Source organism: Centropristis striata, chromosome 22 (assembly GCF_030273125.1).
Source record: "Centropristis striata isolate RG_2023a ecotype Rhode Island chromosome 22, C.striata_1.0, whole genome shotgun sequence".
In the NCBI taxonomy this organism is placed as follows: domain Eukaryota; kingdom Metazoa; phylum Chordata; class Actinopteri; order Perciformes; family Serranidae; genus Centropristis; species Centropristis striata.
In genome coordinates this window covers 3,729,576-3,755,450 of record NC_081538.1, presented here as the reverse complement: position 1 = coordinate 3,755,450, position 25,875 = coordinate 3,729,576, and the positions used below count along the sequence as shown (strand labels likewise).

Genomic DNA, 25,875 nt, shown 5'->3' with positions numbered 1-25,875 from the left:
CGTTTGTGTCCACCCGACAAATAAGCCCAATATTCACTCTCCTTTTAATCTATGTTTTGGTCTTGATTAACTCCTGAGGGAAATGTCTGACTCTTTAGCTGCAAAATGCTCCACTATGTAAAAAAACATGATAAAGAAGGTTTGGGTGTTGCCTAAAAGTCTTATTCAGTTCAGTTTGATTGTACTAAGACACTAAAAAGTGTCCAAAAAAATTCAGCCTTTGAAATATTCTCCCCAAACCAATGAGTGGCACTGTGGTAGATACTTCCACTTCGTAAATGCAGTAATTTACAAGGCTAAAAAACTAACTAAGATTAATCTAGTCATCTAAATTATCCATTTAGTTTGTGCAAGTTTTTAAAAAATCCAAATCACATCTAACCAATATTACATCCACTAACTGTCCCAACAGGACGAGAACATGGCACTGCAAACAGGCCTTGAGGGAATGACTGTGCATTTGAAACATTTAATTTAATATTCCTCCTCTACACTTTGTAGCTTCTCTGCCAATCACTGCAATTGCTTTCTTTTACTTTGTAGATAAAGTTTTACATTTATTTGCATGGATAAAATCTGAACCTGACGGCCCTCTGAGTTGAGCTCTCTGATGGTTTACATTTTTTCGCTTGATCTTGTTGGAGCTGATTGCAGTGGTGCATCATTATTTCTTAGGCATTTTCATTCCTGGCAGAATTTTCTGCAGCATATGCTGTATCCACTGAGCTATATCTAAGGCGTAAATCAATGGTGATCCAACACGGAGGTGTACACAACCTTTGAGATATCAGCATTGATAACCTTCAAGAAAAACCATTCCTAATCCCTCAGCATGTGCTGTCCTCCCCCTTGCATGCAGTCCTTTGTCTGCCAGTCCAGACTGACAAACTTCTGGATAATTGATCTTGTTTTCCACCTTGGTCTGTGTCTGTCTGACAGACCTCAGCCTTCAGTTGCATTCTTGCTCAAAGTCTCCGCCATGTTTTATTGGCTTTTACAGAAATCTATGGAGTAGAAAATGTATCCCAATAAATAGAACAGCCACATGTGTATGCAAGGGTTGTTGGCTGCCTATATGAGGCTTAACTTAGGATGGAGAGAATCAACACTGTTGTATCCTCTTCATCTGCATCAGTGGTTTTAACTGTGTTTCTGCATCCACTATTGCTAAATATACGACACTAAAGCTTCCATGGAGGCAGAGATAGTCGGTCAACACTAGAGAATGCTCCAAAATGGTTTCCCCAATGATATTTTCTTTCCTCGCTGTGTGGCCAGAGATGTATAGGTGTGTGATGGAGAACATAATGTTAGGTCGCCATGGGCTGGAGACATATGTCTCCCCCGGTGAATCCTGGGATTGTAGCCAAAGGAAGAAGGGCGAGATAATAGAGGCGGGAAAGCTCTGTAATGAAATAGCGGACAGCAGAGAAGCTGAGTTATCACTTACAGAACAATCAGTGGTGCCTATCTCTTATTCACGAGCCTAATCAATGCTGTCGTCACTGTAGTTTATTGCATATTTAATGCCGGAATATTGACTCAGAGGGCGTTTGCACACGCAGCAGATTTCTGTATGGAGTGAGCGTGTACAGTACTGTATATCTCTGTGGGAATGTGTGCAGGCGTGTGCATCTGAGACAGAGTTGCAACAGCTAATGTATGTGTGCGTGTGCATGTAGTTAATGCATCAGTGTAGCTTTTTGTGCGTCTGGCTTTTTAAACTTCACATTAAAACGCAGCTGAATCCTGCCAAACGCAGCAGATCCTTATGTTAAATGCGTTTGTTTGCCTGAGCGAGGGGACTGACCCTGATTTTGGGTGTGTTTACCTTATTATTCTAAGCGTTCCTCATCGTTGTACTAAAGTTTTATTGCTGGAGTGCTCAGAATATTGATAGTCTCTTTGGCTCACTTGTGTCTCATTAAACATTCATGGGGATTTGTGCGGTGCTCTGGCTGCATGACAGAATCAAGTTAAAGGAAAAATCTCATCACGATGGAACAAGACTGCTATCTGGTGGTCACTGAAGGAAGAAAACACACAGCCTAATTACCAGCATTACCCTTTAGCCTTAAAAAAAAATTGATTCTCCAAATTAGTTTCATTAAAAAAGGTTAGGGCAAGTTAATACAACTATCTTGAATTTTTTAACATGCTCCTCACTCCCTGATATTTTTCTTCTTCTCTCAGCATGCAGGACGGTGGTGCAGGCAGACATAGTGTTTCTGGTGGATGAGTCATGGAGTGTGGGCCAGACCAGCTTCTCCAGGGTCAAAGAGTTCATCTCAACCATCATCTCCTCCTTCAAAGATAGTGTGGTGGGCACCGAGGGGGTCCGCTTTGGAGTCACTGTCTTTGGGGACTTCCCGAGGTAAAATTCAAACACAAATAAAATATCAAAGAGAAACACAGAGAACAGACATATCTAACTAATCCAACATGGTCTCACAGAAATCCGTGAAATAGCCACGGATTTCACTTAACTCAAAATCCGTGGAATAGCCACGGAATCACTCAAATTTCCGTGAAACTGACATGGATTTCGCTACAATGCAAGTTAATGACAGTCATATTTTTCTGGCGAGATCTTCACCACAAAGTGATTATGTACATTTACTGAGTGAATATTTAGAAAATAAAACATATATTTCTCGGTAGAAATGTGATAAAAATCCATTTTTATGCAGAAACAAAGTCAAAATATTAATTTTTTCACAAAAAATGAGAGAACTGTCCGCCATGTTTTTGTACCTTGAAAGTCACGTGACTTGGAAGAAACCAATAGGAAAAAATATCCATGGAATAGCCACGGGATATGACTGTCTTTAACTTGCATTGTAGCGAAATCCGTGTCAGTTTCACGGAAATTTGAGTTATTCTGTGGCTATTCCACGGATTTTGAGTTAAGCGAAATCCGTGGCTATTTCACGGATTTCTGTGAGACCAGGTTCAACTAATCACCATCAAACCAGGCTCAATTACCCTTACCACAGGGCACTGTTACATCAGAAAAACAAAATGATTTCCTGAGCATTTCCTTTTTTAGATTTCAAAGCACTCTAATTAGAGAAACCAAACAAGTTATACACATACAGTATACTGGTGTTTGTATTAGTTATTCTATTATTTTTTACGTGATCCAGTTTTGCTTTCTCTGACATCCTTTCTGTGCAGGATGCGGATTGCTTTGACAGACTACAGCTCACTGGAGGAGGTGCTCAGAGCCATCAGAGACCTCCCTTATGAGGGGGGATCCAGGAGGATTGGCGATGCCCTCCAGTTTTTGGTTGATCCTGTGTTCAGCCCTGTCATCAGACGAGACCATGCCCCAAAGGTGCAATGCTTCAAGATGTGAAAACCCATCCACTGTGACATGTCTGCCATAGGGATTGTCTAGTACAGTGGCTCTCAAGCCTTTTCCTTAAGGGACTACTCTTCTAGCATTGAATAAACCTCTGACAAAGTTACATATTATATGGATATTTAGTCACAGTCATATTTAGTCAGAGTTTTTCTGAGCATTTATTAGAATTCTCTGCCTGTAGTATGTTTTTTTAAATTATTTTTAACAATCATTCATACTTCATAGGCTTTTCATTTACAAATTCAGTGATCCCATCTCACTGAGGCTATGCCTCTAGTTGTTTTTCTAAGGCGATGCTCTGTGTATATAAATTGTTTTTTATGTTCATATCCTAAATCAGCTATTCTCAACCTTGGGGTCGGGACCCCAAATGGGGTCGCGAGATGATTTCTGGGGGTCGCCAAATCATTTTGGAAGTCAGCTCTGTCTCCACTGTGTTAAAATGTTCATGTGTTAATGTGTTTTAGTCTTTCTGGTCACTTAATGTCTTTTTTTGGTCATTTTGTGTCTTTTTTTGGTCATTTTGTGTCTTTTTTTGATCATTTTGTGTCTTTTTTGATCATTCTGTGGTCAATTTGTGTCTTTTTTGGTCATTTTGTTTCCTTTTTTTGGTCATTTTGTTTCTTTTTTGGGTGATCTGAACTGTGCGTGTGAGATTGTGTTCAGTGAGCGGGGGTCACGGACAACATGCATGTTAAATTGGGGGTCGCGACTCAAAAAGGTTGAGAACTACTGTCCTAAATAATATTCCAAATTTAAAATTGTATTTTTAAAGAATGTCTTAGACCCCTTAAAATCAAGAAGGCCTTGTGATCCCCAATGAAGCTTTGGTGACCCCTAGTTGGGGGTCTGGACTTCAAGGTTGGGAACCAGTGGTTAGAACATCAACAGACTGCAAAAAAGCATAAACTATTCTGTACCTTTGAAACAGCCCTAAAAACTGACTTAACTTACTGTTTGTAATATCAAGCAAGAGCTAAGGTAAAAGGGGACCATCACTTTAAAATAAAGGTCCATAAACTTCTTCCATGCACATCAGATATTGAAGGACTTAAATCTTGTTAAACTTATGACAACATTTGGACACACATGCAACAGGGAAATGGTTGATTCAAGATTACAATCCACATTGCAAAGACTATTGTTTCCAGCTGGCCGTTAACATGCATATGTCCTATGCTCTGGCACTGTCTGAAAGAAAATGAAGTCTGTGTTTGTACTCCAAACAACATTGTGTGGAAAAAAACTGATCTACCATTTTCACACCACTGTGAGTCTTGCTTTACACTTGGAATACAAACTGAGAGTATGTCTGATGGAAAGTTACAACTGGCAACAGATTTGGCTTTGCTTTGCTTTGTTGATTTGCTTGCGGAAGAAGAAAAAGAAAAGGTGGAGGCAATACATTTTGCTGCCATGCATTCTTCATGCTCAACTGGCTGCGTGCCTGTTAATAAATGTTGACTAGTGCCAGACACCACAAAAGATACTCAATGATAAACATTAACATGCTTTGACATAGTCCTTAATTTACTAAACCTCTCTCTAGAATGGCTATTGTCTAATCCTACATTAGCAAAGTAGTTTAAATGCATATTGTGTCTATTTTTCTGTAATATTCCACAACTGTTATTCCAGAGATTTGCTTTAATTTCCTTTCCTTTGGATTTTATCTGTCACTAACATTGTTGAAAATGCCATATTTTGAAAGCCTGATAGGCATAGCAATAGGTACTTAGCAATAGGGGCTTAGCAAAGGGTTGGTGGGTACTGATCTTAACTTTGAATCCAATTGCAACAGACAGCAACTTAACTAAACTTGTGCCTCATCAAATATCCAAATGCTCTTCCATCAGCTCTTAATTTCAGTCAGCTAAATATCTGGCAGTGTAACACTGTAGTAGTCTCTGTATAACACAGCTGGTTAGCATTCCAATCACCTCTCTATCTCTGAGTGTGTGTGTGTGAATCATCTTGCAGCAGCATACTTGACATGGGAAGGCAGAGAATTGAGGATTAGGCTGATATATTGAATTGTACAGCCAGAGCACATGCAGAGAGGCAGATACATTCTCATATTGATGCTTTTCATCCCTTTTCTTCAATGACTGAGGGATGAACTGTGATTGAACTGAGTAAATTTTCCTTAATGAGCAAATTATCAGTCTCTGTTGCAAGCCAGCATCATTGCAATCCACTTTGTCTTTGGATTTGATTTGTTTAATTACGCATTCAATTATGAGTTAAACCATGTCAAAAGTCCACGGGGGGTCTTGAGCATAACTCTGTTTACAAAGATGTTCGTTTTATCCAAACAAAATGTTGTTTAGAGCGTGAATGCCATTGATTTAAGCAACACATTTCAACAAGGCTGAAGCTTGCTGATATTTTATGCAAAGAAAGAATAATAATAATAATGCAAAAAAAATAGCATTCTGGTTATTGTTTTATATGGATGACTGGTAAGATATTGTCAAATTCTGTTTAATGACTTTGCTTTTTTTTTTTCTGTGTCACTCCTGTACAGATTGCCATAATGATCACAAATGGGCATTCAGACGACCAGGTCGATGACGCAGCCAGAGCTGTAGCTGACAATGGGATCTCTCTCTTTGCAGTAGGTGAGTGTAGAAGTTGGTATTGTGAATTCCTTCGACATCCCCACTGCAGCGGCCCCTCACATTTTATCCAAGCTCTGCTGCCTTATCTGCAGTGTTTGCAGTCAGAAATTCGTGTCCTGTACATTTGAATTCATTGGATTCAGTGTGGGTATTTGCGAGTGTGCGTGAGATTCTTGTTTCCGAGTGTCTGAGTGCACTCACTGTATATCTAGGTGCAAACATAACAACATCTACTAAATATGTATTAAGCTCCTATACTGCATGCGCGAAAGTTCACTTTCTGGTACAGTGTGTTGCAGCAGCAAAGCTTCTTTATCCTACACCTTTCCCCCTGCTCATGAATACACACCCGCAAGTTTACTTACATTTATTTTACCCTCTTTCTCCTACACACACACACAAGCACACATGCCCACAACTTACTCTCCTCAGCTGGGAGCGGTGCAATAATTACTGCTCATTAGCCAATGGTGTGCTAATCGCAGCCATTTTTCATTAGGCGATTCAGTGTCCTCCATCTGCACCTCTGACACTGAGGCTTGCTCCTCTCGTTCATCACTCCTGCAGAGAAGCTCCACATGCATTTTGTGTACTGGTGCAAAACCAAGATGCCTGTAGAGCCTGTGCAGCGTTGGTAACACTTATATACAGATATATGCAGCATATTCTGCACACACAAACTTCTAGTAAGAAAACAAATGCATATTTATCTTGTTATGGTGCAGATTTCAGGTAGCTGTAATTGTAAATCAGCTCTCCCAAATGACTTGATCACATAAAGGGAATGCTTGTATGTTCTTTATTACATTAAGACAGTAAAACTTGTCTTATTTATTGTGTGTTTGTCAAGTCACACTTCCACAAGCTTGAGCCTGACACACGCACATAATGCCATTACTTGATTTAAGTGCCACAGATTTGCATTTGATTAAGCCTGTCTATGTTTATAGTATGCATGTGTATGTACATCTTTTTATGATTTCAAATAAATCACTCTAAATGCCACAGCTCCCCCTAGTGGTGTCTGTGGGAAAGAATGGGAAGAAAATGCAAAGAGAAGATGCCAAACACAGGAATGTAACCACATCATTCTGTAGTTACTGTTCACTTCTTTCTTTGTTTGTTATTTTGTGTTTTTGGAAGATAATGTTAAATTAAACTTCTGCAAAATTAAATTACCAACATCTACTTTGTCAGGAAAACAATGCCTACATTTTATAAAAGAAAGAATTTCTTCAAAGAACATTATGTTAATTTTGGCCAAAATCACAATTAAGTTAATACAGCTCCTAATCATATTGGCAATCTAACAACATTTTCCATTTTTTTGTTATTGCGTACACTTTCATTATCCTATCTCGCCAATATTTGGTGGGTGGCCATTTATTTAGTTTAATGATGAAGTCATTAAATCATCGTTTTGCCACCAATAAGGAACATGCAACAAGTAAACCTTAGCACCATCATGGGTCTAGTGGTAAGTCACTCTACAAAACGATGAGTATTTCTGTATAAATCCCTTCTCAGTATGATTTCAATTTTGGACAATCCCCCAAAAATGTGAGTGAGATCTCCAACTTGTTCAAATCCCTGTAGCACAACTTTTATTTACGTCTGTCATATTTTTGATACAATTAAAAAAGTTCTAAAATACCAACATTTTTAGTTTCCAGTTGAATTCTTTCCATAGTGGGCCATTTGAAAATTTCTGTGCCCCTTCACACTCTTCTTCCTATGTTTCATCTTTGATAATAACATCCATCTCCAGCTCCCATTTTCCTTTTATATCCAGGGCAGTTAACACTGATTTGTGTGCCTGCAAACATTTCTATATTTGTGAACCAATTTTTGTACAACTCTCTTTTTATTATGCAATAATTAAGTTAAGTGTTGTACAGCAGGTCAACAAAGTTTTTGCACCTCATTTATAATGATTTTTTTGTCTTTGCTGTTACCAGGTGTTAGGGGAGCTGATGAGTCAGAACTGAGGAGGATTGTATCAAATCCACAGGAAGAGCACCTCTTACTGGGCGCTGACTACTCTCTCCTTGAAACCATCCTCCCAAAACTATCCCGCAGAGTGTGTTTTACTGCTTCAGAACCACCACTTCCTGTGAAAAGTTCCCCGCCTGGTGAGTCAATCCACACGCAGTTTGAAAGCAAAGTCCTTCATTCAAAACTTCCTTTAAAAGCTGCCCTCATACTGACAGCTGTTTGCATTTTCTATATTGATGAATTGCAGCTTGAAAGGCGTAATAAAAATGATTGGTAGTCTTTGCTTATTTCACTCTGCCCTGCAGTTTTCTCACAAAGATCAATTTATCTTGCCAGCAAATTATACATTCAAATCAGCTTGCATGTTTTATGTTCCCTCTTCCTTTTCTCACATTTATATATTTCGATTCCTCTTTCTGTACCTTCTCCCAATCCTAGTTATAGAGCGTGTGGTGGGTCCCAGAGACCTGCAGATTAGCGAGTTGGCCCACAGTTCCCTCAGACTGACATGGAGCCAGGCCACAGGTGATGTCACCGGATATCGCCTTCTGGTCTACCCTCTCAGCTCCAGTGGACACCTGCAACAGAGACAGGTATTACACATGTGCACTGTGATAGCTGTGTTGCTTATGGAGCATTTTCTTACTTTACTCCACTGAAACATCCAACAACAGTGCATCCTTCAACTCTCCATCCTCAGGACTGCTTATGAGCAAAACTGCATGCCCCCTTTGTGACCAGAACATCAGAGCCGGCCCAAGCCTCCATGGGGCCCGAAACAGAATTCGATTTTGGGGCCCTCTATTTCTGCCAATAATATTGATTGTTTATCATTCACAGAACTACTATAACCTCATTGCATTTAATCTCAAAATGTAGCACATTCAACTAGAAGAGTGAACTAGGGTTGATTTACACATTGTTCCAAATGGTAAAACATTATATAAAAAAAACTATAATATATATATTTAAGTAAAAGTGGCATCTGGTTTATTACTTTTGGCTTCAAAAAACTGCAACACCAATATGCAAAAATAAATTGTAGTGCAAGAACAACAATAAAGTGCAGCAACAAATAAAATCACTTAAAAATATCGATATATCTATATATATATCATATAACATCTTTACTTCTTGAATAAGTCAGCCAGCTCCGCTTGACTTTTTCCCCATTGACTAACTGTCTATAGGTATAGTGATAACGGTAACTTCAGCCAACATGCCTTTTGGGATATGAAAAGTTATCCTTAATTTAGTCCTGTCTAAATCTGAGAGGAATTATGAAATTTTTTTTTGAATTGCTCTTCGGGGCCCTAAGCAGTCGCTTAGTTCGCTTATGCCTTGGGCCAGCTCTGCAGCACATGTTCTGAACTAAAATGCAATGAGTCATCTCTCATTATTCATGCAATTCTTTTTATGTAACTTCACAGCTCATGGCGGTTTTGCATGTGATATGTAGGGTGTTTAGTGGTGTACATCATGTGAAAGCTGAAGAACCTGAAGATTAATTTGAGGTGTAGGTCAGCACTGTGTGTGAACCTTCTCTAGTTTGTGGTTTCATGAAGCTGTGATTATTATAGAGGTCACTTTATACTGTGAGGTGAAGTTTTAAAAATGCTCTTACTACAATGAAATTTCTTCTATTGGGACTTACACCATCAAGTTAGGCTAATTAAATCCACAATAATCTCAGCTTTCCAGTCATGCACAGTTTATAAAATTCAACGACTCTTCAGACACTAAAAGGAAGAAATATTCAGATGCATTATGTAAAAATAACACATATGAACTGCATGGTTTCTTTCCCAAACTGCATGGGATTAACATAAAGGTTTACTTGTCTTTAACAGTGAGGCTTGTGGGTACTCAGAGAACCCATTTTCATTCAGATATCTTGGGGTCAGAGGTCAAGGGACACTTTTGAAAATGGGCATGTCAGTTTTTCCCCTTAACAAAATTGTACCAAATGTTGGAGTGGTATTTCACCCTCTTTATGATAAGATATCATGTCAATATACCAGTGGATTCCTTAAGTCTCCTCGTTCCATATAATAACAGTATCTTCACTGTTCCATTAAAACTGAGACTGCTGCTGAAAGACAGACAGACAGCCGGGCCTGTCTGCAGGCCATCAGATCGTTCATTAATGGGACTTACATGATGCCCATTTCTCACATATCTGCTTATGCATATTGTGCTTGTTTGTGTTCACAGACAAAGACAATTGTGTGACTGTAGCAACAGAGGAACATTTTGCATTCTGTTGTTAGATGCCACCTAATTTGTATATAATGGAGAAGTGGGTATTGGACAGATGTGTAAACAAAGTATAAGGATGCTGTTGGTGTATTGAGATGAACACTTAAATATGAAGTGAAGATATAAATATATTTTTGTATAAGACAGGATATTTAATCAAGTAAACATTTCAGGAGTAATCTCTGTCTTTGCATTGCTCTCACACAAATATACTCACTATGCAACAGGTGGATCTGAAAGCAGATGTGGCCTCAACAGTGGTTACAGAGCTGAGCGCTAAAACAGAGTATTCCCTCACTGTCTACGCCATCTACCCCAGCCTCATAGGAGACTCTGCAACCATCACCGTACAGACAAGTGGGTGTCACACATCAGTGCATGCTCAGGCATAGCGTGAACATGTGTCCTGTGTCCTGCTCAGTGGTGAAATGTTACTAAGTACATTTATATTTCTACTCAAGCCTCACTTAGAGGCAAATATTGTTTTTCTCCACTACATTTAGCTGCCAGCTTTAGGTTTTTTAACTTTTCAGGTCAAGATTTAACATGAAAAACATGATCAATTTAAAATGATTATGCATGTTTATAAATAAAACCACATGAGACTATATTTCTTAGGTAAAATGAGTGCTACCTTGACAACAGAAAAAAAAACGCTACTTGCATAAGTACATCAAAAATAATAATCCAAAAATATATTAAGAATATATATAACAATCTGAGTGGGATCATTCTGCATAACAAGTACTTTTAGTTTTGATACTTTCAGTACATTTTGATGCTGATCCTGATACTCAAGTAAGTTTTGAATACAGGACTTTCCTGCATTTTGATTGGCTTTAGTTTTTTAATGCAGGACACTTTGAAAATCTGCCTTTTACCCAGCAAACTGGTCACCTTACTCAATTTAACTTACCTTTTGAAAATACTATTTTTCATCTGTTTTGGATCTCACTGTTCTGAGTAACAAGTTTCTGTCTTTTAGCGCCTTTGCCTCAAGTGTCAAACTTCCGTGTTATTGAGGAGGGCCTGTTCTCTCTGCGCCTGGGCTGGACGCCTCCTCTAGGGAAGGTCAACGGATTCAAGATCTTTATCCCAAGATGTATGCAATCACCACACCATGCAATAATTATTATTTCACTCGTGGCATATTGCAAACCAGTATGAAATGTCTGTTTTGCTGTTTTTATCATCATTTATAAACCGTATATAGGCCATTTAGAATGATAAATACATACTATATTAATGTTTAACTAACTAAAGAATTTATAAATGGTATATTAATGTACATTTATAGTTACTTTACCATTAACAAACAATTAAATTATAATCAATAGTTTATTAATAGTTTTAGTTGCACTAATTTTAACATTTTTGACACCATATTAAGTATGTTAATGATTTTGAAATGATTCATATACATTTAAGAAATTGGAGGAAAACATTTAAAGATTAAATATGTATAGCACTTTGTAAATGGTTAATAATTGGTTTATAAACCATTTATAAACATCACTTAGATGGTTATTGTAAAGTGTTACCAAAGATGCTTAATTTAAATCTACACAGTTGTTTTAATGTAGATTTATTCAGTATTAATTCCTCTGGGTTTTCGTTCTGCAGCCAACCGACCAGGATTTACTTATGAGAACATGCTCCCTGGAGATGCTTCTTCTCATGTGATTGACAGCCTGGAGGAGGATAAGAAATATACTATCACTATTTATGCTGTTTACCCCCAGGGAACAAGTGAAACGGTTTCAATAGTGGGCAAGACATGTAAGTTTTATCGACTTTCATCAAAACACCATAATTAAATTAATCTACTTTTCAGGTTTTTCACGCTCAAGTTAACTTTATTTACCACGTTACTATCTAAACTGATGAACCACTGACAGAAAAGGGGTTTGGGTAGTTTTAATTGCTCAACAATTGCTTGGCAAAGTTATGTTATAGAGTGTGAAACAAGCTATAACACAGGCAAGCAAATACCAAAGTGTAGTGCCATAATTTGTCCACACTGTGGTGCTGTTGTTCTAGAATAAGTAGTAAAAATAAAAGTTATAAGTCTCTAATTTATCTCTATTTCATGTTACACAAGAGATATCTCTCTTTGTGTTTTTTGCCTTGATTTATTTTTTCTTTTATTGAGATTTTTTTAAATCCTTTTCATATTTGATTACAATACTTTTTCAGTCAGTTTCACTACTTAACTCTGCTATCACTTAAGAAATATCGGATGTATATATGAATTTGTCGTATGGTTGTGTGGATATTGTTTGTGTTTCACAGTAAAGCTGGTACAAGTTCAGAAGTTCCTGGTCCAAAATGCAACCACAGACACCGTCCAGGCGAGGTGGGCATCAGTTAAGGGAGCATCAGGATACCGTCTGACGTGGGAAGCCCCAGGTACTGTTGTTCACTCTTAACCAAGGTTATAATAGTTTGGGATTTTTCATTAGTTTTAGTTTTAATTTCGTTGTGAATTTTTGTTTTCAAATTCAGTTAGTTTTAGTTAGTTTTTAGAGTGAGTTTTCTAGTTTTAGTTTAGTTTTTATTTTTTGAAAATGCTTAGTTTTAGTTTAGTTTTTATTAGTTTAAGTGTTAGTTTTAGTTTTTTTGTAATGGGCTATGTGTTGGGTACCAGATTCAAAGAGGTCATAATACATTTTGCCTTTATTTCCTTTGGTTTATCCATCTCAGCCCCAATAAGGTTATTAACTGTTTTGAATTTTGGTGTGTAGTGTAGACATGTCAAGAGACAAGTCTCAGTAAACATATTCACCATGTGTTGCATGTTGAAATAGAAACACTGAATTATGAATGAAAAAAGTTGACAAAAACGAAAACTAAGGACATTTCCACAATAATTTTAGTTAGTTTTAGTTCGTTTTGTAACCACGCAATACAGTTTCAGTTAGTTATCGTTTTTTTAAAACCTCTAGTTTTTATTTTTATTTCAGTTAACGAAAACATTTTTTCAATTCTAGTTTTCGTTATTTCGTTAGTTTTCGTTAACTATAATAACCTTGCTCTTAACCACATTCATTTGCAACATTAATAAAGCCAAAAAGTGTGGTATTAAAGCCTCTGTGCCTCTCTGTGTCTTTCAGACGGCCACATAGAGAACATAAACCTCGGGGACAACTTTAACTTCTACATGATCCAGGGCCTACATTCAGGCTCCGAGTACACCGTCACCATCAACCCCATCTTTGGTGACATTGAGGGGCCCGTCACCAGCACCACAGTCAAGACATGTAACAAGGACACTTACTGAAAATACAGGCACAATATTAGACCTAGACAAGATTAGATTCAAGACGCCCTTTCTGTTTTTGTCTCTGTGTGTCAGTGGAAAGCAGTGCAGTGCAAACTTTGAAGGTGTCTGCTGTGAGCACCAGTACAGCTGTCATCTCATGGAACAGTGTCCCAGGAGCCACAGGGTACAGACTGGCCTGGGGACCCACTCCAGGTGATTAAAACCTTCTCTCTTTTATCCTTCCTGGTTTGTTTACACCATTAAAGTGTATCCGTACACTGCAAAAAAAAGCCAACTTGTATTTTTTTGCCTAAAACAGTGATTTAAGTTGGTAAAACTTGGAAATATAAATGATTGACATTTAGGGCAATAATGTAATTTAGCACAACAAAGGAAGCCAGTTGTCTGCTCAAAAACAAGTTTGTGAGTTGTTGTTACTTATATCTTTAAGTTGGGGTTCAAAACAAGGGACAATAGTTCTGCTAACTCTTATTTCTTTGTTGTGAAATGCGGGAAAGCGGTGAAATTCGGTCATTAGCGAAAGCTAGCGGCTAACTGAGGGATTAAAAGTTAATACAATGTAAACTTATAAGTTCAAAAATTCAGAGTTGAGCAAACTCAAAAACAAAACTTAAAATATTTAGTTTAATTGTCCAACTTAAAATTTTATCGAAGTTTGTTGCCTTGAAATTTTGAGTTCACCCAACTTTTCTTTTTTTGCTGTGTACTAGTTCTTGTGTGTATAAATCATGTCAGTGAAGTTGTGGGTGAAGGGCGCTTGATTTTGTATATGTGAATTAGAGGTGAAAGAAAAAAATCGATACAGCATATCGTGATAGCTTGCATGGCAATATTATATCGATTCATGGCCGCCAAGTATCAATATTGAGCGTTCCAATGTTTTTGTTTTTTTCCGGAGGCCATAGCGGGTTCACTTTCAGGAATATACTGGAGATACCGAAATAACACTGCAAAGTTATGCTATTTTTTGATGTTTCATGGTAATTTTCAAGGCTCTCATGGGACCTCAGATGTCACTCTATCTCAATGAAAAAATGCTCTCTGGGGTTTTTTTCCCCCGGACACAGCCGTATCAAAGCTATACAGAGCAGCAAAGCTTAAAGTTGAGGAAAGTTTGAGAAAATGCTGCAGTTGTTGTCGTCCAGACATGTTTGATATCAGTTCAGTTTGACTGAATACTTTGTTGGTCAGTCTGTGGGTTTGACTCCCAATGTGGAGAAATAAAAAGACTGAAGTCAGATGAATAGACTGAGAATTTTCCTTATTTGACAAAACAATTCTTGATTGAATTTAATTTTATGGACACAAAATTCAGTTAAACAGGTAAATTGCAATATATTGTATCATAATACTCACCATATCGCAAAATGCTTAAAATCGTAATAAAATCGTATTGTGGGGCCTTTTGTGATTCGCACCTCTACTGTGTATGCATGCATGTGTCCTTCTCTCCCAGTGACACACTCACTCTGACACAAGCTTTTGAAATGCCACTGCTTTTACAGTAGACACATCCACCCTGTCAGGCCGTTACAGGGGTGTGACAGGTGGCATTGCAACTCACTTTGATGAAATACAAATATTGGGGGGAAAAGGAGAAGGATGTTGTTTCAAGGGTAGACAGGGATGCCAGGACATCGAGGAATCATCAGATGAAAGAAAGAATGATGTGACTCTACTGTCAATGTTCATATTATCATTTGCAGAGTTTGTCGGCCGGGACCGTCCCAGGCAGCTGGCTCTGAACGGCAGCACCACAGAGTACCAGCTGAGGAATGTAGCCCATGATACTGAGTACGTCCTGTCTCTCTATGTGCTGTTTGGATCCGTGGTGGGGCCTGGCATCAGTGCTACCTTCAAAACTTGTGAGTATCAGTATTTAATATGGCTCCCATCCACCTGAAGTACCACTGTGGTTGAGGTCTGATTATGACATATCTCACTAATCGGCTGCAAAGTTTATGCTGTATTTTCTTGTTCTTTTTGTGGAGAGTCATCTCATTCATCTAGAAAGTGTTATGCCAAGGCAAAATTTAGTAATTCACTAGTGGAGTTTAAGTGTTTTTTGAACTTTGTGTTGCCTATTTGCAAGAATCTGAACCCCTGAATGAAAACAACCACTCAGAGCCTGGAGCAATCTCTAACACAGTTTTAATTGTTGCTTGTGCACACATTGCACAGCCCCACAATCCTCTTCAAGAAGCCTATGTAGCTCTTTATAGGGCACTCATTGAGATACTTGAAAATTTCAACATAACCAAGTGTTATTAGAGGATATAACAAGACTTTTACTTTTGTGACTTTTTCCCCAAAATGTTTCATCTTTATATTGCAAATCAAGGTGAATTGAGTTATTATTATTATTACCATTATATTATTATCATACTGATTGGTCAGATGTCATGGTGTCACTATCTGTGACGTAGCCTGACCTTCACTGATTGGCTCGGAGATATCCATGTGGTTCTACGACCACACGGAGGGGCTTAATTTGGATTTCTGCTGAAGTTACCAAATATGGTTCTTTGCCTGATAAAGGGTTTAAATTACTTATAAGATAATGCATTTAAGAATAGAAGAGATGATAAATTCTATTGAGTCACTCTTGGGCAGGGGTGGCCAACCTGTGGCTCCAGAGCCTCATGTGGCTCTTTTGGCCGCCTGCAGGGGCTCCCTGTTGCTGAGGCAAAAAAAATGATATACATATTTTTACATTAAAATGTTCATTTATCAATGGTGTAGACCAAAAGCTATTTGTATTACTCAATTGTAAAATTGTATAGCCTTTTTACAGCATATTAAAAAAGTTTTGACATTTAAGTAAACTAAAATGTGCTTCATATTTTATGAAAGTCTCCGGCCCGGCGCTTTCACCTTTAAGTTTTGCCAACTTTGAGTTTAGTTTTGAGTTCCCTGAGATACACTAGTTTTCAAAATCATATTAATAAATGCTCAATATGACTATTAATAATGTTGGTAGGCTAATTTAGACTTATTAGGCTGTTTAATTTTCATTTTAGGCTCAATATATATAACAGTTTGCGGCTCCATTCCGCGATTTTCTCTTTTTTTTTTGGCCAACAGTGGCTCTTTAGTTAGTAAAGGTTGCCCACCCCTGCTCTTGGGTCACGTTAAGTGCATTGTGGTGTGAGTGTAGAGCAAAACACTGCTAACTCACCGTTAGAGAATATTAATCTCCCTTCTGTTTGTCCTCTTTCTGTTACATATTATGGATGAAATTATGTGATTAAAAGCACAAATGCAGTTTATTCATGTGCCACATTACTTTGTCTCAGCTCCGTTGGGCTATGTGTCCAACTTCAAGGTGTCGTCCTACACCAGCACCACCATGGATGTGGAGTGGAGTCCCATTGTTGGAGCTACTGAGTACAAACTGACTTGGAACACAGGTGATATATTAACCCATGTTTTTCTCTGATTTTAGCCCAGTACGGGGACTTTTTATATACTTTAACGCAGGGGTGTCAAACTCTGTAAACTCTGTAATTTTATTTGGCCCGCGAGGCAATTCCAAATTATTATCTTATTATTGTACTATAAAAGCTGATCCGCGGGTATTATACGGCGCATTTACCGCTAATACTACAAATCCCACAATGCCCTGCTGTTGTTTTGGCGCGTCAATCAGGACAGGACCCAGAAACGCTCCTCTGTGACAGTCGTCATAGCAATCTCAAGCTAGAGCTGTCTCCCAGCTACCCCTTCCCAAAAATGGCGAAAAGAAAGGCAGAATTTATTAACCTGTTGAAAAAGTTTATTTTGATATTTAAATCAGAAGGATGCAAATAGAAAAGAGGCATACGATTTTTATTTAATTTTTATTTAATAAATTAATGACATTGATGTGTTTTTTATTTGAAATTTGATTTGCATGTCTGCACTATTTAGTTATATATTGTATGTTTATAAGCATTGCTGGTTCCATATTCAATGTTAAAGCAAGACATGTTTGGTATATATTAAAAGGTTTATTTGTTCAATGTTGGTCCGCAATTTTATTCAAGTTTTAAATTTTGGCCCATTGTGTATTTGAGTTTGACAGCCCCTGCTTAACGGGTCAATCAAACCTAACCTTAAAGCCTTTATATTCAATTTGTTAATAACACAAAATATCCTTCACTGCATTTAATATTGTGTTTATGTACCTGCATGCTTGCAGGTGACAGCAGCCCTGAGTCACGTTACCTGGACCGCAGCGTTCTCTTCCATCGTATCGAAGACCTGAACCCACAGTCCACCTACACCATCACCATCTGTGCCGTGTACGGCAACTCAGAGGGACCAGAAATCTCCTTATCTCAGCTCACAGGTACAGGAAGTGAAGCCTTGAGTTTATTTTAATTGATCATGATTCATCTTTAGATCTAAATAGCTCCGTGCAGCTGTGCACCCCCTTGTGATTAAATGGGTAGGGACAGTGAAGTTCCTCATCCCGTGCCACAGATCCCTCGGGGTGCGTTTGTTTGACTGACAAGTCATGTACTTTGGTCTTCCCATTTTAACCACACTTCCCGTCGTTGTCACTTGTAGTATGTGTCACCGAGTCCAAGTCAGCAGAGCTGCTATCAATTTATCACTGTCACTGTCAAAGTTTGCGTGTTGCACCAAGCCTCAATTGCTACATTTATTACACCAACAAATGATAGGGTGTGTGAGTGAAGCAGCACCAGCTCATCCAGCTCACAGATTTTGGATTGCTTTGAATTTAATTATATTATTCTTATGAATCAAGATTAGGAATTGATTAGAATGCTAGGGGAAATGTATTTATAATTGACTTCATGTTATTGTTTTGACAGTTTTGTCGTATAAAATCCTCTGACATGGTCATGTGGTGTTATTTTCCAGCTGCTGTCTCAGATTCGCAGCCAATCCAGGCAGTGAGGGAGGCGAAGGTTGTGGACATTGGAGTCAACTCCTTCACCTTGTCCTGGAGGAAAACACCTGGAGCATCTGGGTACAAAATCTCCTGGATCCCCTTCCTGGGTAAGGGACCACGTGCACAGTCAACTGTGTGTCCTGCTTACACCTTCAAATACTCAAATACTGTGCATGCATGTACAGTACAGGCCAAAAGTTTGGACACACCTTCTCATTCAATGCGTTTTTCTTTATTTTCATGACTATTTACATTGTAGATTCTCACTGAAGGCATCAAAACTATGAATGAACACATATGGAATTATGTACTTAACAAAAAAAGTGTGAAATAACTGAAAACGTTTCTTGTATTTTAGATTCCTCAAAGTAGCCACCCTTTGCTTACTAGAATATAAGACATGTTTTCAGTTATTTCACACTTTTTGGTTAAGTACATAATTCCACATGTGTTCATTAATAGTTTTGATGAATTTACAATGTCAATAGTCATGAAAATAAAGGAAACGCATTGAATGAGAAGGTGTGTCCAAACTTTTGGCCTGTACTGTATTTCTGCACACATATGGACACAATCATGGACCTTTGTTCGCACAAACTAATGTTCACTTAGAGAAAAGTTTACTGCAAAATGTGTTGTTCCCACACTTGGTTCTGATTAGTGGAGATTAAAGCAAAAACCTGATCCTGAAACCTACAACCATTTTTAATTTAACACCTACCAGAAAAACAAAAAGACTTAACTGCTGCTAACTGGTGACTTTATTTACTCCACTTCAAGAAATATATGTCTCTGGACAGTAACATAATTTTATTGACCAAAGATATTAAACATTTTTGTGTATTTGCATCATTTTTCAATTAAAACAACGTATTACTGCCATTGTGCTTAATTGGTATTTCCTCTTAGCCCCTTAAATTCACTTGTTTGGACTCCCGTGGCTCGTTGCAATAGAGCTTTAACTGTAAATTAGCACACAACAGTGTTGTTTCACATTCTCATTATCTCTACATTTTGGATTTTATTATTCCCTGCTCCAGGGGGTGATGAGAAGTCCCAGGTGGTATCTGCTGCTTCCACAACTTTCACCATCAACAAGCTGCGAGAGAGCTCGGCTTATAAGATCCAGGTGTCCTCCATGGTGGGCAACAGGGAGGGAAGCCCAGTCCTGCTCACTGCACGCACCTGTGAGTCCTGCCTGCCCAAAACAGTGAGGAACAGTACAGCCTCTTTTAGGGAACTTTCCCCAGGGGCTAGGAATATTTTAAGGAACTTGACTGCAGGGACAAGGGTCTAAATTATGTTCTATAGATATTTTACAGGCTCTTTTGGGGGGTAAAAAGGCTAGGGTATACTATATGAAAGTACAGGAAGTCTTGCATCGATTTGTAGAACACAACTGCTTTAACTCATGTAAGGCTTCATTCATAAAACAAGGAAGTATCTTCAGGACCATTTTAGAATGAGGGGAAAGCATTTCTCCTTTTCTTTGATAACATTAAGAGTAAAATGAAGTTTTCATATCAGCATTCAAACTCATTTTAAAAAGACGGAAATGCTCTCAATCAGAGAAATATTTTTAATTATATGAAGCCAGAATTGAGAGTAAAAATGTGTCTAAATAGTATTATTTAAATCTTAGCGATAATTGTTTATTTAAAGATATGTATCATTTATCATCTACATTCACCATCCTGCAAAAGAGTATTTACACATGTAGGAGACATTGAAACCAAATTTGGAGACACTCTGTTTTCACTCTGACCGTGAGCATTTGTTGAGAAGGTAATGATTGTTTTCAGGGGAAATCCTGACCTTATTAAGATGATTATGTATCAGCCAGACACAACAGATCCACAATTTCTCTGCAGTGTCATTATCAAAATCAGTCATTCCTTTATTTATTCATTGGGTCTGCAGACAAAAATAACAAAAAACAACAGACAACCCAAACTGGAATCACAACCTCTTTGACAGAGGTAATGAAGTTGTCCCTTCCAGTAATCTAACACAGCTGTTCTCAACCTTGGGGTCCCGACCCCAATTGGGGTCGCGAGATGATTTCTGGGGGTCGCCAAATCATTTTGGAGGTCAGCTCTGTCTCCACTGTGTTAAAGTGTTCATGTGTTAATGTGTTTTAGTCTTTTTGGTCATTTTATGTCTTTTTTTTTTTTTTTTTATCATTTTGTGTTTTTTTTGTCATTTTGTGTCTTTTTTGGTAATTTTGAGTCTTTTTGATAATTTTCTGGTCAATTTGTGTCTTTTTTGGTAATTTTGTTTCTTTTTGGGGTCATTTTGTGTCTTTTTTTGGTCATTTTGTGTCTTTTTGTCGTTTTGTCTCTCTTTTTTGTCATTTTGTGTCTTTTTTGGTCATTTTGTGTCTTTTTTTGGTCATTTTGTGTCTTTTTTGGTCATTTTGTTTCCTTGTTTGGTCATTTTGTTTCTTTTTTGGGTGATCTGAACTGTGCGTGTGAGATTCTGTTCAGTGAGTGGGGGTCGTGGACAACATGGATGTTAAATTGGGGGTCGCGACTAAAAAAGGTTGAGAACTACTGATCTAACAGACAGTAACTGTATTCAGAAAACCCCAAATTTAACAATAACCTAATACAGTATTACAGTTTTTGTATTTTGAATATGTAATCCTGTTACTTGTACTCCAGATGGATTAAATCAGACTGTAAAACTGATTTAATCCACCTAATGTGGCCCGTGACTTATTTTGCTGTGTGTTGGTGTCATTATTCATGCATTTCTTTCTGTTTCAGTGGATCTTCCAAAAGTGGAAGGCTTTGCTGCTCTAAACACCACAGACAGCAGCACTTTGCTGAACTGGACTCGTGTTGCTGGCGTTTCTGGGTACCATCTCTCCTGGAGGCACATCTCAGGTCAGACAGAGTTTCACCCTTAATTTAACATCATGTAAACATTCAAGAAATTTTCAATTAGTGGAATAGATAAGAGGATAATTCCCACGCTGTTTAAATTTAATTGCATTGCACATTGTTTGTTTGTTGTTGAAAGGTTAACAATTGAATGAATTGTGAGTATGATATGCCTCTATTGAGTTTATTATTATTTGTTTTCAGAGTCCTTCAGGGTTTGAAGTGGATATGTAGTATGGCACGAGTTATTACATTGTGTATTGAGTCTCAGCATAAGCACTCTTATGCTGAAAAGGGAAATCGTCAAAACTAATATTCACATTTTATCATACATACAGTTTTACAAGCTCATTTTTGTTTGACAGCAGGTGATTTATAATGTTCATATTAAACAAGTGAGCTACAGTGCTGTGTTGATTTAATAACTTGTTGCTTAATAAACGTCCAGGCATTGCATAATTATGTGTCGATCTTTTCCCATTGAACTATAAAACTTAATGCAATGTGGCCTTTTATTAAACCATTCATGTTACACATGATTGTATGTACTCACTCATTCACATTACTGCAGACTAAAATGTATTATAAGAGGGAGACTATTATTCATATTCTGGCATTGCTGGAAAAAAAGATTACCCTGCTACAATAACTTCTTATTTGTTTGTTTTTTCAGTGTTGGAGACTAAAACAGAAACTCTGGGTCCTGGTTTCAACTCGTTTAAGATCAATGATTTGCTGTATGGAAGAACCTATATTTTTGCCATCAGACCTTTGTATGGAGAAGTGGAGGGCCCCATAAGCACCGTGTATCAGAGGATATGTAAGAATTTACTTACTGGTTTAAAAGTATTCAGATCCCTTACTTAAGTAAAAGTACTAACACCACACTGCAGAATTAATCCACTGCAAGTAAAAGTCCTGCAGTCAAAACGTACAAAAGTAAAAGTTAAAAAAAAGTATCAGCAAAAAAATGTACTTAAAGTATCAAAAGTAAAAGTACTTATTATGCAGACTGGCTCAGATTGTTTTACATGCATTTATGTATGCAGCATTTTATTTTGTAACTATAGGGCTCATTTTAACTACTTAATATACTCTTATGATGTTAAATGAAATAAAACAAAGTCTATTCACTTTAAATTTACCTTTTTTAATGTTAAATCTCACCTGAAAAGTAACTAAAGCTAAATGTAGTGGAGTAAAATGTACAATATTTGCCTCAGAATGTAGTGGATTAGAAGTGTAAAGTTATATAAAATGGAAATACTCAAGTAAAGTACAACTCAAAATTGTACTTAAGTACAGTATTTGACTAAATGTACTTAACTACATTCCACCACTGTTTTTTTATGTGTTCTTAACCCATAAGAACCCATGGTGACACCCGTGTAACAAACACTTTAAATCTTCTAGAATCTCCAATATTCAGCTTTATGCTTCACATTAACTCATTAAATCCCTAAGCGACACATCCTCACCCTGGTGTGGTGGTCATGTTTTTGACAAGTGACAGAAATGTGAAAAAGTAGCTAATTTCAAAAAGTGTATTTTTTGTCACGAGGCTAAGTTTAAACCCATTTAACAATTCTAATCCGTTAATGTCCTGTATTGCATTAACTTACATACTAAACAGCACTATCAATGTCCTAATTTTGATACAGTATATGTTGTGGAGATGCATAGAAAAAGGCAAATTTGTTTTTCTGTAAGCAGAAAATGTCTTGTTTTTTAATTAAAAAAAAAAAAAAATACCATTAACACCCATTGTAACTTATGTCACATCAAAGATCTTTGACATTTAGGGGTAGTATTTTTTTAAAAAACATCAGAAATGTGTTCTATGTGGTCCACTTGCTCTGTGGTATATCCCCTTTAATTTTCCTTTAACCCATTGAAGCCTGGAAAGCGGATATGTCGTTTTGTAGTATTTATATAAGCTCTCAAATACTTTTTGAATTTCATTTCTATCTGCTACAGAGGCTGAAAAATCTATTATTGAGTAGAAGCGTTGACACTTCTGTTGAATTTCCAGAAAAACTTCAGGTTTTAGGGGCTTATTTTAAAATCGGCCAAAGGTTTTACAGGCGTTTTAGACCTCAATGGGTTAAGGATAACTGGGTCTAGGTTCTTATGGGTTAAAATCCTTTTTCTTTGCTGTTTGCTGTTCCTTTATAGTTTGATTCAGTTGTTTAGTCAGTTATGTTTTGTGTCTGTTGGTCTCAGTGGGACAGGATCGTCCGGTGGTAACAGTCCAGCCTGTTCCAGCCACAGCCGCCCCTCATATCACGACTGCCACCAAAACTGACAGCGCCATCACTCACACAGCCACCAGGACCACCAGGCAGCCCATCGCTGTGCCACCGACTAAATCTGTAGCCACCAAGAAGCCTCCGGGTCAGCCAAGTGTCCCTGAAGCCAGAGCAGCAGTCACCACTGCTCGACCCAGTGCACAGCCAACAGCTCCACCAAGACCAGGCAGGGTTTATTCATGAATAAATAATGTTTATTAACTACTTTACAGTGAGAAAATTGGTAACACTTTACAATAACATCTAAGTGATGTTTATAGATGGTTTATAAACCAATTATTATTAACCATTTACAAAATGCTATACATATTTAATCTTTAAATGTTTTCAAGCAATTTCTTAAAGGCATAAGAATCATTTTGAAATCATTTACATACTTAATATGGTGTTAAAAATGTTATAACGAGTGTAAAGCTATTAATAAACTAATAATTATGTTTGTTTATGGTAAAGTAATCTATTTGGCATTTATAAATTATAGTTCAACATTATTACATTTTCTATTCACCATTCTAAATGGCCTATATATGGTTTATAAATGATGATTAAACATTAATAAACTATCTGTTTACCATTTATAAATGGTCTATTTACCATCTATAAATGATGGTTATTGTAAAGTGTTACCAGAAAATTCTGTAGCTCAATTAGGAAATTAGGAAAGTCTGTATACTAAAACAGCATAGTCTGTCTTATTATACACTTTAAATGTGTTTGTATTCAAGGTTTGTGTGCTTTTGTGTTTTCTCAGTGTGTGGTAAAACCAAAGCAGACATTGTATTCTTGGTGGATGAGTCCTCCAGCATCGGCGCTAACAACTTCATCAAAATGAAAGACTTCATATTCCGTGTGGCCACTTACTTCCCCGTCATCGGTCCTCAGGGCACACAGGTTGGTCTCTCAGTAAAAACTTCCTCTTTTTTATTTTGTTACAGCTTTATATTCTGGTCACGATACGGCTCTTTGCCTGCACGTTTTACGACAATTACAAACTGGATTGCAGTGATTTTAAATGATAATAGCTGCTGCAAGTTAGCAAACTGCTCCACTGAGTCTTCTGTGCAAGCCAACAACATTAGCGGGAACATAATGTGCAATTATTCCACCAAGTGGGCAGAACTAGACTCAAACATTTGCAGAAAGGATAAACAAGGCACAATGCCACATGGCTTGTAATTGGGAAAATAAAGGATTGCAACACCTGCCTATAAACATGCAAAAAAAAATGTAATATGTAAAGGTTGTGTGAAGAGTATTCATTAGAATAGTAGCTTAAATTGCACTTTGTATGATGTTATGATGATGTGTATTTTCCCTCAGATAGCCGTGGTTCATTACAGTGATGAGCCTCGAATTGAATTCCGTCTAAGTGACTTCAAAGACAGAAACTCTGTGCTCAGGGCGCTCAGAGAGCTACGTTATGGAGGGGGCAACACCAAAACAGGTCAGTGACACTCACATAAATGTACCAATTATTTCGCCTCCTGTAATCAGACGGCAGATCTTTTCTATAACACTATTTGGGTCCTGCTGCTGATGTCACAGCGGCCAACAGCTGCCTGGACGAAAAGTATGCTATTCTTGGTCTTGCTATCAGGTAGATGTATACATATTGGATTCTGATGCACCAGTATTGAAGTGTAGTTTTTAAGTTGCACATTGTTTGGACCAAGGTTATTATAGTTAACGAAAACTAACGAAATAACGAAAACTAGAATTGAAAAAAGATTTTCGTTAACTGAAATAAAAATAAAAACTAGAGTTTTTAAAAAAACCATAACTAACTGAAACTGTATTGCGTGGTTACAAAACTAACTAAAATTATAGTGAAAATGTCCTTAGTTTTCGTTTTTTCATTCATAATTCAGTGTTTCTATTTGAACATGCAAAACATGGTAAATATGTTTACTGAGACTTGGATGTCGACACTCGAAACAAAATTCAAAACACCCAGAACTGTAATAGTTAATAACCTTATTGGGGCTGAGATGGATAAACCAAAGGAAATAAAGGCAAAATCTATTATGACCTCTTTGAATCTGGTACCCAACACATAGCCCATTACAAAAAAAACTAAAACTAACACTAAAACTAATAAAAACTAAACTAAAACTAACCATTTAAAAAAAAAAAAAAAACTAAACTAAAACTAGAAAACTCACCCTAAAAACGAACTAAAACTAACTGAATTTGAAAGCAAAAATTCACAACGAAATTAAAACTAAAACTAATGAAAAATCCAAAACTATTATAACC

The 25,875-nt window shown here is 37.3% G+C and overlaps 1 protein-coding gene across 1 annotated transcript; it reads left to right on the top strand.

Annotated features, from left to right (window-relative positions):
* The first annotated feature begins 1,307 nt into the window (after positions 1–1,307).
* On the top strand, positions 1,308–25,071 carry col7a1l (collagen type VII alpha 1-like). The gene is made up of 22 exons (XM_059326356.1): positions 1,308–1,407; positions 2,194–2,374; positions 3,178–3,337; positions 5,895–5,988; positions 7,947–8,120; positions 8,422–8,576; positions 10,470–10,599; positions 11,228–11,344; positions 11,866–12,021; positions 12,535–12,651; positions 13,356–13,502; positions 13,598–13,717; positions 15,232–15,390; positions 16,822–16,935; positions 17,706–17,855; positions 18,395–18,532; positions 19,466–19,612; positions 21,194–21,313; positions 21,984–22,130; positions 23,534–23,704; positions 24,392–24,510; positions 24,940–25,071. Exons 1-22 carry the CDS (start codon positions 1,308–1,310, stop codon positions 25,069–25,071), a joined length of 3,048 nt encoding a protein of 1,015 aa, XP_059182339.1.
* The last annotated feature ends 804 nt before the right edge of the window (positions 25,072–25,875 follow it).

Bases quoted from the DNA above. Each gene is read 5' to 3' on its own strand.
- col7a1l (XM_059326356.1), top strand. From the start codon at position 1,308: ATGTTAGGTCGCCATGGGCTGGAGACATATGTCTCCCCCGGTGAATCC. The intron at 1,408-2,193 runs GTAATGAAATAG...TTCTTCTCTCAG, and splicing joins AATAGAGGCGGGAAAGCTCT to CATGCAGGACGGTGGTGCAG. The intron at 22,131-23,533 runs GTAAGAATTTAC...TGTTGGTCTCAG, and splicing joins CACCGTGTATCAGAGGATAT to TGGGACAGGATCGTCCGGTG.